At 38.9% G+C, this 14,221-nt stretch overlaps 2 protein-coding genes across 7 annotated transcripts in view; both read left to right on the top strand.

Annotated features, from left to right (window-relative positions):
• Window positions 1–3,849, top strand: part of camsap2 (calmodulin regulated spectrin associated protein family member 2) — a 41,654-nt gene extending 37,805 nt beyond the window's left edge. For all 6 annotated transcript variants that reach the window (XM_023339300.1, XM_023339303.1, XM_023339301.1 and 3 more), the window contains one exon: window positions 1,597–3,849. In XM_023339300.1, coding sequence (XP_023195068.1) covers window positions 1,597–1,902 — 306 coding nt within the window. In that variant the 3' untranslated portion in view covers window positions 1,903–3,849. The remainder of the gene's footprint in view (window positions 1–1,596) is intronic.
• A 319-nt stretch (window positions 3,850–4,168) lies between these two features.
• Window positions 4,169–13,724, top strand: LOC102236486 (WD repeat-containing protein 47-like). The gene is made up of 17 exons (XM_023339188.1): window positions 4,169–4,362; window positions 5,631–5,688; window positions 5,853–6,043; window positions 6,290–6,373; window positions 6,534–6,618; window positions 6,858–7,166; window positions 7,339–7,778; window positions 8,429–8,525; window positions 9,920–10,092; window positions 10,178–10,429; window positions 10,817–10,892; window positions 11,016–11,173; window positions 11,763–11,932; window positions 12,074–12,244; window positions 12,375–12,506; window positions 13,036–13,254; window positions 13,335–13,724. Exons 3-17 carry the CDS (start codon window positions 5,886–5,888, stop codon window positions 13,475–13,477), a joined length of 2,667 nt encoding a protein of 888 aa, XP_023194956.1. The 5' UTR covers window positions 4,169–4,362; window positions 5,631–5,688; window positions 5,853–5,885; the 3' UTR covers window positions 13,478–13,724.
• Window positions 13,725–14,221: the final 497 nt, after the last annotated feature.

The following is a 14,221-nucleotide window of genomic DNA, read 5'->3' as shown; positions in this document are numbered from 1 at the left end:
GACAGCAGGGATGATGCATGTCACTTTAATGTCCAGTTTCCAAGTGTTTTAATTTGTTTTATTTGGAGATTCACTGATTTGAAATTACTTGACTGATTTTCAATGGCTGATTATGCATAGCTGTTTTCAGTCATTTAGCCATTTCTGATTTATTTGTCAGATCTATAAATAAAAGTTATGTTAATTTTATATATACATTTGCATGACCTGAAAATGTAACAATAACATTTTTAAAGAATTAATAAACAACAGAACTTTCTTTCTTTTCCATACTAAAAATCTGAAAAACTAAACGGAATTGCAGCTTTTTTTTTCTTAATTTATTTTTGTGTGCGTCTTAAAATTTACAAGTGCAAAACAATATTCTCTTTGGGTTTTTTTTTTAAATGCAACTTAATATAATGAGTTAGATCAAAAATAATTTATTAAACTATTGTAATTTGGAAGAAACTTTAGGCTGTCTATCTGTTGTGAATGGTTATTAAACTTTCATATTAGCACCAGATGAAGCATCATCTTGGTGAGAGAGAATATGGTCATTGCTACACAACTCTGTAATTGAGTCAAACAAGATTTAGCTAAGGTATATACTGTCATATTAACTCAGTTAGAATATACAGTATGTTCAGGTGATGCTCGTTCATCAGGTATTAAACATCCTTTTCATTAAGCCTGCATTTCTGGATTCTGGATTTTTTACAGCAAACATCATGTTGGTGTCAACATGTACACCAAACGTGTGTAAATAATCTATGTACTTTATGTACTGAGCTGAATAACTGAAATATGTAAAATATGTGGTAACACTTTATTTGACGGGTTGTGAATAAGACTGTCATGACACCGTCATAAACATGACATAACTCCTGGCATGAACATGAGTAAGTCTTCATGAATATTTATGTCATTCGGCAAAAAGTGCCAAATGACACTTTTTGTCATAAAGTGTCATTCGGCAAATCATGAGACTTTTTATTCAAAGTTGACATTATTCAAAATGTCTTCGTTATGACAACTTGACATTAACCAAGAAATCATGACCTGATGTAAATTTGTTATAAAAGTATTACTGATTAAACTTTAGCTTTAATAACATAAAGCTACATAATTTTTAAAGTTTCATCAGTAATACTTTCATAACAAATTTGTGTCAGATCATGATTTGTTGGTTAATGTCAAGTTGTCATAACAAAGACATTTTTGTCTAGGTTAATGACAAGTTGTCCTAACGAAGACATTTTGAATAATGTCAACTTTGTATTAAAAGTGTCATGATTTACCGAATGACACTTTATGACAACAGTCATAAATATTCATGAAGACTTACAGGTGTTATGTCATGTTTATGATGGTGTTATGACAGTCTTATTCACAATCCGTGAAATAAACTGTTACCAAATTTTTCAGCATTGCTCTTGAAAATATTGTGCTCAACATTGGTGTTGAACACAATTAGCATGGTTTGCCTTGCTAAATGTAAACATCAGTCTCTGTGTGTTTTCCCTGTAGAATTCACTGAAATAAAGGTGAGGCCAGTCAAGATCTTTTAAGCATTTGTTACTTTGACATTAGGCTTCTTATTTGTTACTTCTACAGGAAATGGAAAAATCAGAGGCCAATAACTTCCTGGTTTTGTTCCGGGATTCTGGCTGCCAGTTCCGATCCCTGTACACTTACTGCCCCGAAACACAGGAGATCATCAAACTCACAGGGATCGGTCCAAAGAGCATCACTCGCAAGATGATCGACGGACTCTACAAGTACAACTCGGACAAGAAGCAGTTTAGTCAGATACCGGCAAAGACCATGTCAGCCAGTGTGGATGCTGTGACCATCCACAACCACCTCTGGCAAACCAAGAAGCCAGCCACCCCTAAAAAAGTAGTGCCTGCACTGTCCTAATAGAACTCTGTACCCCCAATCAGTACCCATCTCAGTTTGCACTTCACTGTACATATCCATAAGGATTCCAACACCTGCAATGCCAGTTTGATGAATGCTTATTTATCTTTTTTATGTTAATTTATCCGCTCACTGCATTCCTGTCGCTCTCTATCTTGCATATTATTGACTCAATCTGACAGGATGCATCAGATTATGAAAAACTGGATTGTTACCGTTGACCAAGTTATTGATAACATTTGAGTCAGTCTTTATAAGTACGTATGAGTATTGTTCTGTTTTATTACGTGCTAAAAGTGGAAAAAGAGACAGTATGAATGCAAGGACATTTTACGTGGTAACCTGAAGCACTGAATGTTTTCATGTACAGATGGATTTCTGTTTGTATGATTTTGTTGATGCCGGGCCTTATGCACATTTTTTCTCTGTGTGAATGCATTGAAGGAATTATTAGGCTGAAACCTGTTAAGTGTTTTGAAGGGCACCTCTTTTCTTTAATGTCTATGGATTTTACAGTTTGTATGAAAAGGTTTGTGTGACTGTCAAAGGGCCAAAAACTAATTTCATACAGCTAGTGTTAGCCACACAATTCACGTGTGCTCAGCTCAACAAAGCCAAGCGGTTTCAGCTTTTACAGAACAATTTTGGGAGTAGAAGAATGTCGCTGTAAGCCACTGGTTTTTCACCTGTGGGATACGACACCTACTGACGATTCATGGTATAATGTATAATGGATGCATAATATCCAGGTATTGGGTGAGATTTGCATTTGTAGTGATACAGATGCAAAAATTACATTAAGGATGAATGATTCTGTCACGGTGGTTGTTTTAACTCTGGAGAATTTTTATAGCTGGTTTGTGAACAAAACAAAACACCTCAGTATTTATTTAATCCTGCAAACAGCACCATGTAGGAACCTTACAATCAATAACAATAATTTGTAAAACATATCCACCTGCTGGTTAGAGAAATATGACTGAAACTCAAGGAATACATATTGCTCCTTTTATTCTAATTTAACTAAATTCTTTTAGTATTTTAACTGTATTACTAAGCTCAAGATTTAAACTCTTCAAATAATACTAATAATATCTACACTTATAAAAAATGTGAGGCAATTCCACTAAGCAAAATACAGTCAGTTAATAGAGCAATTTTTTTCACTCAGATAATTTCTCCTGTTGTGAAGTAAGTCAACCATACATCCAAGTAGTAGGAAATTCTATAGAAAATATCCAATAAAAAATAAGTTGCCATATGTCTTATATGTGTTGACCTTTTGAACATAAATAGGTTTTAACTTAAGTAAGCTATCAGATAGTGTGTGTAACAGCAGCCTATTTGTATGTTGTCCTCAAACACAACATGTATTATTAAAGCTCTGTAATGTGGTAAATAAATTTATATTCCTTGCTATTTTAAAAAAATTGGAAGCAAAATGATGCAAGGAAGAGAAGTGCAGGTGGATCCAAGCTGCTGAATACGGGTAGAGACTCACCATCAAGTTTCATTGGTATCAATATCGTGTTATTTTTGCCTCCGAATGTCAGATTAACACCATGTGTGATTTCTTTTTTTTTTTCTTTTTTACTAAATAAATCCTTAAACATGGTGCTATTATTTTCATAAGAGTGTTTTGTGGGGGAGGGAGGTATTTATTACCAAAAGAAAGCATGTACTGTACATGCTTCTGAAAAAATGTAATTGAACATGACGGAGAAAAAGATCTATCCACAGGAAGCACTGTCCATTGGCTTTTGGCTGTTTAAGGCCAAGGGGGAAAAAATTGTTTGAAGTGTAATGATACTGTACAGCGTGATCATGTGAGCTTTCTGTTTGCTATGATGCCTTTGTTTGTGCTGTCATTTAACATTGCACAGTAGTTCCATTTTTAGATTGTTCTTATTTTTGTTTTTGAAATGAATAAACTTCAGCATGGCCTCAGTTTGTTTGTGATGTCTATGTTCAACGTGTGTATGAAACATACTTTAATAATACAAATTATGCACATGGTCAGATTTTAAGAATGAAAATATGCAACCACAATAATAAAACTTATTACAACAAACTTTCAGCTAATACCTAAGAAAGAATATTAAACTAGAGTAACAAAGAATAAACATAATAAACTGGAGTCACAAAGGAAGGACTGTAAAACAGAAACACAGTCTACGGCTGACTGCTTCAAGAATAATATTAAGAATAGTAATGGCTATAAAAGTTGTCGCGTTGTGGCGCTGTACTGACCGCTGGGCGTCATCGCTTCAGCGGATTGGTGGCTTACGTCTGCGTCCGCATGGCAACCGTAACCTGTGTACAAGAAGCGAAGAAGAGGGGAGCCCTATGACAATAAAGCTTTCGGTTAACACCCAAGACCCTCTCTGGTGTGCTGCACAATCTGCACAAAAACAAAAAGGGGTACTGACTGCGACGTGTGTCGGCGCGGCTGCCTGACAGGTGAGGAGCTGGCACGGCTGCGCTTTGATTTGGCGCGGTGTCGAAAATGAATGGCAGTGCTTGTATTCTGTGTTCCCGCATGCGTGTCCTGTGGAGTGGCTTTGCGTGTAAAGGCAGTCGCCAAATGCTGCCAGACTCTAGTAAACAAGGCGTGTCTAGCAACGGGCAAGGTGCTGTGAAAGGTGTCAGATTTGGGCCGCAGACCCTGTTCCAGAACCGGGAGCGGGATGCTGTGTTTTTGTGCAGGGGAGGGTCGGGGCGGTGTCAGCGGCTGGCTGTACTCTGCCACCCGGAGTCATCACCGCCCTCTCTTCTTCCTACTACACCGTACAGCCATATGCTGTTTCATGTTCGTGTCCGGTGTTGCAGTATTTAACCAGTCACTGACCGATTGCATAGAATTACATCCCTGTTTCCTTTACTCGTATTGGACAGGTGCATGAATGCAACCTTAATTCAAATCTCTGCGTTAAAGAAAACACAATAAACCTCATTGAAGTAATCTTCAAAATAGAACAATGATTATTTTAACTGTATAATAATAAAGTGCCAACTAGTAAATACAGTCTTGTATGGAGTCTTACTCGATTCATCAGAGTACTAATTAAAGTACGGCTTGCTTATATTGAGTAGGAGATATAGTTTACAGAGAAAATTGTTCTTAAAAATGCAACAAAAATACTTCATGCAAACATTTGTTTAGTTTGCAAAATTCTTCATGATGTTGCTGCTCCATCCCTAAGAAGGTTTGTCTCTCTGAGCTCAGATAAAATAGCCAGAGTCACAGAGGTGAGTCCTAAAATATAGAACTTATTTTGATAAAACTGCCTTCTCTTTTGTTGCCATGAGTCATTGCAATAGTTTGCCAAATTAAATTATAACATGTGCTAGTTTCAAAATATTTGCACAATTGACAAAAAAAATATAAGTGTGTGTGGGATTGTATTTTGAACAGTTTGATTTCTTTTAGTGAGACGTAAATCAAAATGTATAGGATATGTATAGAATGTGAAGACATGTAATTAGCTTTCATGCTGGTTTATCATTAATTCACATTCTATGTTAAATTATTCCTGATAACTATCAGCCTGTCTACAGACTGGAAGGGAAAATTAGCATTTTTTTGTTACAACCTAGTACCATAAATCTTTCGTTTGAAAAGGTCATTGAAATGTTTCACATTATTTATGTGTGAAATTTTTTTTAAAAAAGGTGTAAAGAAATTATACATAAGCAGCATTCTTTGGTAATTTTGTTATCTCCTGCAGATCATGTGACTGGTTTTGGAGCAACAGAACATTTCACCAGGCAGCAAACACCATCCAAGTAAATAACAATTTGAGACTTCTTCTTGATACCTTTAAGGCTAAGCAGACAAAATCTTAAAAGGGATGACTAAATGTAAAACCAGCAGCTAAGTGATCACTTCAGGATCACTACAAAGCATTAAATATACTCCAACGTTTGTTAAAGTCTTTCTTTTTCCCCAGCTAACTGCTATCATCTACAACTCTTCTACAACCATGACAGCAGAGGAGGTCATCAACATCAAGGAGGCCGAGGTGATCAAGCTGATCCTGGACTTCCTGAACTCCAGGAAGCTGCACATCAGCATGCTGGCTTTGGAAAAGGAGAGCGGTGTCATTAATGGACTCTACTCCGATGATATGCTCTTCCTCCGGTATAACTGCACTCATCCTACAATACATGTGAAAACTGGGAAGGGTTGTACTGAAGCAGATAGTCAATGGTAGTTTTATGTAAGACAAACAGAAAGTAGTGCATATTTGGGAAGAGGAAGGGAAAAAAATGCAAATAAAAATTTGAATCTCCCCTCTTTACTAAATGAAATGGAACCAATTGCCTTCAGAAGTTTTCTGAATAGTAAATCCAGCTGTCTGAGGTTTGTTTTTATTACTTTAACCAGGCAACTCATTCTGGATGGCCAGTGGGAGGAGGTGATGCAGTTCATTCAACCTTTAGAAGGAATGGAAAAGTTTGATAAGAAACGGTAAAATAAAATATCTGTCAGATTATTTAGCTACATATTTTGCATCTTTTGTCCTTTTGTTCCATATCTCTCAACTCTGTGCATCAGAAGAACATTTTATGCTTTAAACTAGCAGTCGATGCTGTCATCAGTCCTTTTTCTAATACTTTGATATTTCTAGGTTTCGATACATCATCCTAAAGCAGAGGTTCTTGGAAGCTCTGTGTGTCAATAATGCCATATCAGCTACTGAGGATCCACATAACGTATGTATAAGTTGAATTAATTTACTGTTTAGTAGTAATTCTGAAGATGTCTTTGTAAAACTTTCTCAACCATTTTCAGGTTAACATTCTAAAAGTCTGAATAATAGCTGTTATGTACATTAAAGAATGGTTCCTAAGGACCATCCAATTTGTAAAATGTATCCATCCTTATTGAGCCATACAAATATTAATTACATTTACAGTCTTGTTGTTTTTCTTCATTGCCTTCCCCTCCACAGCTGGAGCTCACAATGCAGGAGGCTGTGAGGTGCCTCCACTGTCTGGAGGAGTTGTGCCCAACCAAAGAAGACTACAGCAAGCTGTGCCTTCTCCTCACCCTGCCTCGCCTCACCCACCACGCCGAGTTCAAAGACTGGAACCCCAGCTCGGCCCGCGTCCATTGTTTCGAGGAAGCCTGCGCCATGGTGACCGAGTTCATCCCTGCGGACAGGAAGCTGAGTGAGGCAGGCTTCAGGGCGAGCGGGAACCGACTCTTCCAGCTGCTCATCAAAGGAATCCTTTACGAGTGCTGTGTAGAGTTCTGCCAGGTATCATGATGTGCTAAAGATAAAATGGACTGCAGTTATATTTCACTGTATGAGAAAGTACATAATTAAAAATGCATTGTCAGGCCCATAAGGAAACCATTTGTTTTCTTCTCGTGCAAAGCTGAGGTTATTAAACTTTGCACATTTTTGTTGATATTTCTGTATTGTCTAGAGTAAAGCGACAGGTGAGGAGATCAGAGAGGGCGAGGTGTTGCTCGGCGTGGATTTGCTCTGCGGGAACGGATGCGATGAGCTGGATTTGTCACTGCTCTCCTGGCTGCAGAACCTCTCCTCTGGTGCTTTCACCTGCGCCTTCGAACAGAAGACCCTGAACATTCACGTGGACCGCCTGGTGAAACCCAGCAAGGCTGGACACGCCGACCTCCTAACTCCCCTAATCAACCGTCTCTCTCCCTGCCCGACTTCGCCCTTTCGCCAGAGACCTCATTCAGCCGACACTTACATGTCCAGATCCCTCAACCCAGCTCTGGACGGCTTGTCCTACGGACTGGCAGCACAGGACAAGAGAGGCATGGAAACCAACGTGAAATCTGCACTCAGTAGGAGTCTAGTGGAGAATAACGTGCATCAGCAGGATGACTCACCTGAGAGGTAAAAGCCAAAAAAGGATTAAAACCGGTTTGCTGTGCTGGGTTTAAGGGATTAAAAACTCCAAATACGATCAAATTAATATACATAATTAGGTTCAAATTTAATTATGTAACTGTACATCTTTGTTTAGAATGTTCTATCCAGAGCTACATCTACCAGTTTGGTTCTACATTCACAAGTAAGCTTTAAACCTAAGAAAAGATCCACAGTGTTTTAAAGCTTATAAACCCTTTGGAATTAAGTAGATATGCAGCTCACAAACGTTTTCTGACTAATACGCATTTCAAGTTTTCTTTCAGGTGCGACCTGCCAGCTCTCTAGTAATTCTTAACAAAATTGGTGACACCCATATTACAATTTTATAAAGTTGTAAGCAAGAGCTCAGGTTCTCCTGTGCTACTTGTGATTGCACATATTGTGCACATTTGGTACAAAAAATAAATCTCAGAATGTGACTTCTGATAAAAACCTGATTAAATTCAAAGCAAACTTTCTTTTTGTGCCTGTCATTCATTTTTATCCTGCTCTGCCTTTGTCATTTCAATAAGCTATTTGTCTGTTGTTTGTTTTTGCTTTTAGCTTGAAATACTGTTGTTTTTAGCTCAGATATGTTCAAATCAACTTTTTTTTATTTCTTTTTCTGTGTTAAGGAAGCACTCACAGGGGTTGGATGGGCCCCAGACCACACGCACTCCTCTGACTCCAGGAAAAGATGGCGGACCGCCATGCAGTGCAGACATACTGGAGGTAATACAAGCTGTGTGTGTGGTTATAGCCGGTGCAGTTTATACATTAAGTAAATTTTATATTTTTATGGTAAAATTTTGTTACAATCTGCTAATATTAATTACACTCTGTTTACCTAAATCGTGCTGAATATCATATTTATATCATGATGTCTTTATGCTTGAAAGATTCAAGTGTTGATGAACAATACTGTATGACATCATGAAATTCTTTACTGAGAAAGAAATCCAAAGGTGCTCAGTGTCGGACCAAATATAAGGAGATTTTTCTTAGTTTGATGTTTTCACATGTATTTTCTGCTTTAGGGAGCACTGCGTTTTATAAATGTGAAAAATCTCTTTCGAAACCTGAACTTTCACCCAGGGGAGGATGTGTTCAGGGTCATGTGCAGTGCTTATGACCCCAGCTGGCTTTATTTATTTAGTTATTTATTTGTGATCATTCAGTCACAGCTGATTTTCCACATATTTCTGTCCTCTAAAATTTTAAAAGTTTTGTTCTCATCAAACTGGAGTGATCGTTACAATATTATTTTTAGGTGAGAAAAAAACTCCACTTCTCAATTATGTACTGATTTGTGTTGATCTATCACAATGAATCTCAATGAACTTGACATTTGTGGTTGTAACCTGATTCAAAGTGAACTAGAGTAGGAAATTTGAATACTTTTGCAAGGCATAGTGTATTTGGGATCCAATATGGACCCAGCCATGGCATGTTGAGTAAAATTGTAAAGGTGAATGAAAATAGGGTTAATTTTGACCATTTTTGTCATCTTAGTTGTGCATATGACAGTTTAAAATCTTATAATTTACAAGAGTAAAGGTGATGTAGATCAACCTTAGCTGCTTCATCTGAGTTTGTTTTGTGAATTTCATTGGGTCAATCAATTCAGAGTCAAAGAAGGATCGTCAGTGTGCCTGAAAGCGTCGTTGCAGCTTTAAGATATATATATAATTAGATCCATCTACTCAGTGAATGCTCTCAGCTTCTCTACATCATAAATCTACACAAAATTCTTCTTTACTCTTGTTTATTAGATACTTCCCTCTTCACTATGTCTTCTTTAAGAGGTGTAAGTCATGAGCACCTGTAGCATATAATTGGATTTGATGTGTGCTCATACAAACATTGACCCATCGCTCATCTTTATGCATCTCAGTTCCTTGTGAAGAGCAAAGTGAAATTAGATTTTTTTTATGTATGTATGTGTGTGCAGATTGTTGTCATAGGATTAGGGTCTTAAACATCTATTTATGGATTAAGTGATGGAGGGCAAGACCTTGGAAGTTAAAGGGTTAAATAAAAAAGAAGATTTGTCAAAGGATAATCAATGTTCTACTAGGTTAAGCACAGCATTTGCTATTTATCTCACAGTGGTTGTGTTTTTACAGCGCCGTGACTCCACAGAGCACATCCAGGAGTACTACAGGCAGCGGCTTCGGGTGCAGCAGCATCTGGAACAGAAGCAGCAGCAAAGACAGCTGTATCAGCAGATGCTGCTGGAGGGAGGTGTGAAGCAGCAGGATGGAGCCCAACACAACCTCACCGAGACGTTTCTGAGCAGGTGGGGGCGTCGAACTAAAACATTCAGTTTGACCGATGAGAGAAAATGTGATATTAGTTCTACCAGGACCTGTTGCTTTGCCTAGATCCATTCAGCGGTTGGAGGAGATGAATGTGGGCATCGATCCCAAAGGAGATGAAGTGATGGCACACTTGGGCCAGCAGTGGAATGGGTTGTCAACAAACAGCTGCACCTCCAGCCCCAGGATGGCCGACGTTCACAGCACAGAGAGGGGCCCTGTGAGGAGCAGGTCAGGAGGGGTGAGCAGCACCCCATTAAACTCTGGGAACCACAGCCAGTCGTCACTCAGCGAGTCCCCAGTTACTAAAAGTCGCAGGTAAAAACCTCTCAAGTGTCTGGTGTAACATTTACTATTATTTTTTTACATTTACAAAAATGTTCATGTTTAAGGTCAAGATATGGAATTACATGTTTAATTTTGCCTTTTTATACACTATAAAACAGTGGATATTATTACAGCCTAGAAGAGGCTGGAAAAGTATGGAATTTAATTTAAAGATTTTCCAGACTTTCTTCCATCTTCCCTTCTGTCCTTTTTGTGTCTCTCCTTTTCAACTCACCGTTTCTGCCAGTTGTCAAAAATGTTCTATTTGTTTAACATTTCAGTTGAAAGTGCAAGAAACTTGTACCTAAATCAGATTTTTTTTTGTGTGCAACAGTAGATGTGCAGGCTTAAAATGCAATGCTATATTGTCATTTTCAGCTTGGAAAGAATCAGAGGTTCTGCTGCTGCAGTCCAAGATGATCCTGGCTGCTCCACCATCAGAAACACACATGAGGTAAACCAAATGTCCAATAACTATGGAAAAACTTCCACTCACAAGCAAGGCTTAAATGCTAAAAGACATTTAGATTCTTGTTGGAACTCATCAGAGTTTGTTATGTTTCTGGTCTTGTTGCAGCATGTGAAATCCAAAGCCCAGTTTGTACGGGTGAGTCAGCTTGAGGACACCCAGGCTCTGCGTGCCGTAGCTTTTCATCCATCTGGAGCGCTCTATGCAGTCGGCTCAAACTCCAAAACCCTGAGAGTCTGTGCCTACCCAGAAACAGTGACCAGCAGGTGGGCTTTGTTTGCCAAAGCATGAGACAGTGAAAGAGGACGTAGATAATTATTTGCATTTATAGTATAACACTGAGTACCTTCACGGTCTGAAAGCCTGGAATGTAAGGAATTTGCTTTTGTCCTTTTCCAGGCTTGGGTAAAATGGATAAAAAGAAAATAGAATCTTAGAAAGATATGAATTTCTAAACAATAAAGTACTTTTCACATTATTTATATTTCATTTACAACCATTTTCTTTAACCTACCAGATCTCAGTTGGTGAACTTGATCAGTTTGATTTCACAGGGCCCAATAAAGTTATATAAAACAGAAATTCTGAAATAGTTTTTTTTTAATTAAACTTAGTTTTAATAGATACTAGATACTAAAACCCAGCTATGTCAATTTTCTTCTAAAATATCTCTAAGAAATGAATCTTCAAAAGTATGGCATCTTCAACTGGAAAACGCTGTTTGTGACTTGATAAAAATATTGCATAAAGTTCACTATTATGCCTTTGCTTAAAATATATAATTTCCCTTTTTCTCCTAAATATTCAACAATCCGGCTAAGGTCAAACGTGTCTTTTACTGTTTCGCCACTTTAGCGGTTCCGGTGCAGCCAAACAGCCATCGGTGCGTTTCAGACGAAACAAACATCATAAAGGCTCAATCTACTGTGTGGCTTGGAGTCACTGTGGACAGCTGCTAGCCACCGGCTCCAACGACAAATATGTTAAGGTTTTGCCTTTCAATGCAGACAGCTGCAATGCCACAGGTACAGTTTAACAGGTTTAGTATTGCTTTTCTTTTCTCTTTCTATATGAGCACAGGTAAAAATGCCAGTGAAGACAGGAAATTAAATTTCCACTTGCATACACTGTCTCACTGCTTAAAAGTAAATGTTGCCATGATTCAGGGCCAGACCTGGAGTTCAGCATGCACGATGGTACCATAAGAGACCTGGCGTTTATGGAAGGTCCTGAGAGCGGGGGATCCATTCTGATCAGTGCCGGGGCTGGAGACTGCAACATTTACACAACAGACTGTCAGAGAGGACAAGGCCTTCATGCCCTGAGTGGACACACAGGTAACCCAGTGGTAAAAACACCACTTTTTATTTTACAACTCTGATATTTTTCAAACTAATTCAAAATTAAAGTACGGCACCACAGGAGAGTCACAATGAAAAACAGTTTAATGCTATTATACCTGAATAGGCCACATTCTGACTGTGTACACATGGGGTGGTTGGATGATCGCCTCCGGCTCCCAGGATAAAACGGTCCGGTTCTGGGACCTCCGTGTGCCCAGCTGTGTTCGGGTGATTGGCACGTCTCTGCATGGATCAGGTGAGTCAAAACACAGATGATCCAGATTTTAACTCAACATTCGATCAGGTGCAGTTCACTAGTCCACACTGCCCAAGCAATCATATCATTTAAGCCAACCATGTCAAGTTAAATTGTACAGGAAGATATAGTCTCCCATCCCCCTTTATAACTATTGCTCTGTTTTAAACAATTTTTTATATAATATTGAAAAGTCCTTGTATAATTAAATAAGAATTCAAGTTTTGTCATTCACATACTTGGAGTTTATTTTTTATCATTAATTTATTTTTCGATAAACTTGGCACATAAAAAAATGAAAAACTCCAGCTACCTCCAGTTTATCCCAATAAAAAATAAAACATTTTTACTTGGTCTCAGTTCCTTTTTTTTAATCCAAAACAATTGTGCCGGGATATATTAGGTATATAGTAGAAACAGGAAGCTCCTAACAAATAGATTGAATGTTCCAAAGACATACACACCTGAAAATATATGCTTGAAATCAGGCTGAGCCAGTATTAGGAGGTGCTTCCTGTTTGTCGCTCAGGAAGTGCCGTTGCTTCAGTGGCGGTGGACCCCAGCGGCCGCCTGCTGGCCACCGGTCAGGAGGACAGCACCTGCATGTTGTATGACATCCGAGGGGGACGCATAGTTCAGACCTTCCGCCCCCATGGCAGCGACATTCGCTCTGTGCGCTTCTCGCCGGGAGCCCATCATCTCCTCACCGGTTCCTACGACAACAAAATCATCATCAGCGACCTTCAAGGTGAACATGTCGTTTCTGAACATAGAAAGAAAACGACGACATAACAGCATGTGCAGCTAATCCTGATCTTCTGACTCCAGGTGACTTGACGAAGCCGCTCCCTCAGACGCTGGCCGGCGAGCACTGGGACAAGGTGATCCAGTGCAGGTGGCACCCACATGACCAGACGTTCCTCTCCTCATCTGCTGATCGAACTGTCGTCCTCTGGGCTCCGGGGCCCTGAGAATTTCAAGAAATTAGATGTTCACAAGAGCACAGTTTACTCTGTTTAGATCAGCCGCTTTGTGTGTACTGCAGTGATGGTGTTTTGAGGACTTCATGCACTGAAAGCCACCTGTGTGAATTGGAATCCTACTGTGGTAGATCTGTGTGATTCTGTCACTGTGGGACACTCTAAAGCAGGGGTGGGCAACTCCAGGCCTCGAGGGCTGGTCTCCTGCAACTTTTAGATGTATTTCTACTTCAACACACCTGAGTCAAATAATGAGGTCGTTAGCAGGACTCTGGAGAACCTGACTGCACTTAGGAGGTGATTCAGCTGTTGGATTCAAGTGTGTTGGACCAGGGAGACATATAAGAGTTGCAGGACACCGGCCCTCGAGGACCAGGATTGCCCACCCCTGCTCTAAAGTCTGTGTGTGTATGATGTCAAAGGTCAACTGTAGCTAAAGGTGGACCTAAAACATTTTTCAAATTACCGAAGGAAACAAAAATGTATGTGCAGTTGTAATTTGGTTTTAGTGTAATCCCAAAGCCTCAAAAGTACTATTCATTCTTCTGTTTGCTTGTTATATTGTGATTGAAAGGGTGGATGACACACAAAAAAAGAGAAAACTAAGTTCACGTCAAGCACACTTGTAAAACTGCTTTAGTTCTTTAACAATGCACTGAAATATTTTATCAATATTCTGTCAAATTGATGAAAAAAAATTAATAGAAATATAAAGAATTTACCTTTTGTTGCAAT

Source organism: Xiphophorus maculatus, chromosome 9 (assembly GCF_002775205.1).
Source record: "Xiphophorus maculatus strain JP 163 A chromosome 9, X_maculatus-5.0-male, whole genome shotgun sequence".
NCBI lineage: Eukaryota > Metazoa > Chordata > Actinopteri > Cyprinodontiformes > Poeciliidae > Xiphophorus > Xiphophorus maculatus.
The sequence above is the reverse complement of the archived record's forward strand: the minus strand, read 5'-3'. Positions and strand labels throughout refer to the sequence as shown.

Coding starts and splice junctions, on each gene's coding strand:
- LOC102236486 (XM_023339188.1), top strand. CDS start 5,886: ATGACAGCAGAGGAGGTCATCAACATCAAGGAGGCCGAGGTGATCAAG. Junction 12,245..12,374: donor TGCCCTGAGTGGACACACAG/GTAACCCAGTGG, acceptor ATACCTGAATAG/GCCACATTCTGACTGTGTAC. Junction 13,255..13,334: donor CATCATCAGCGACCTTCAAG/GTGAACATGTCG, acceptor TTCTGACTCCAG/GTGACTTGACGAAGCCGCTC.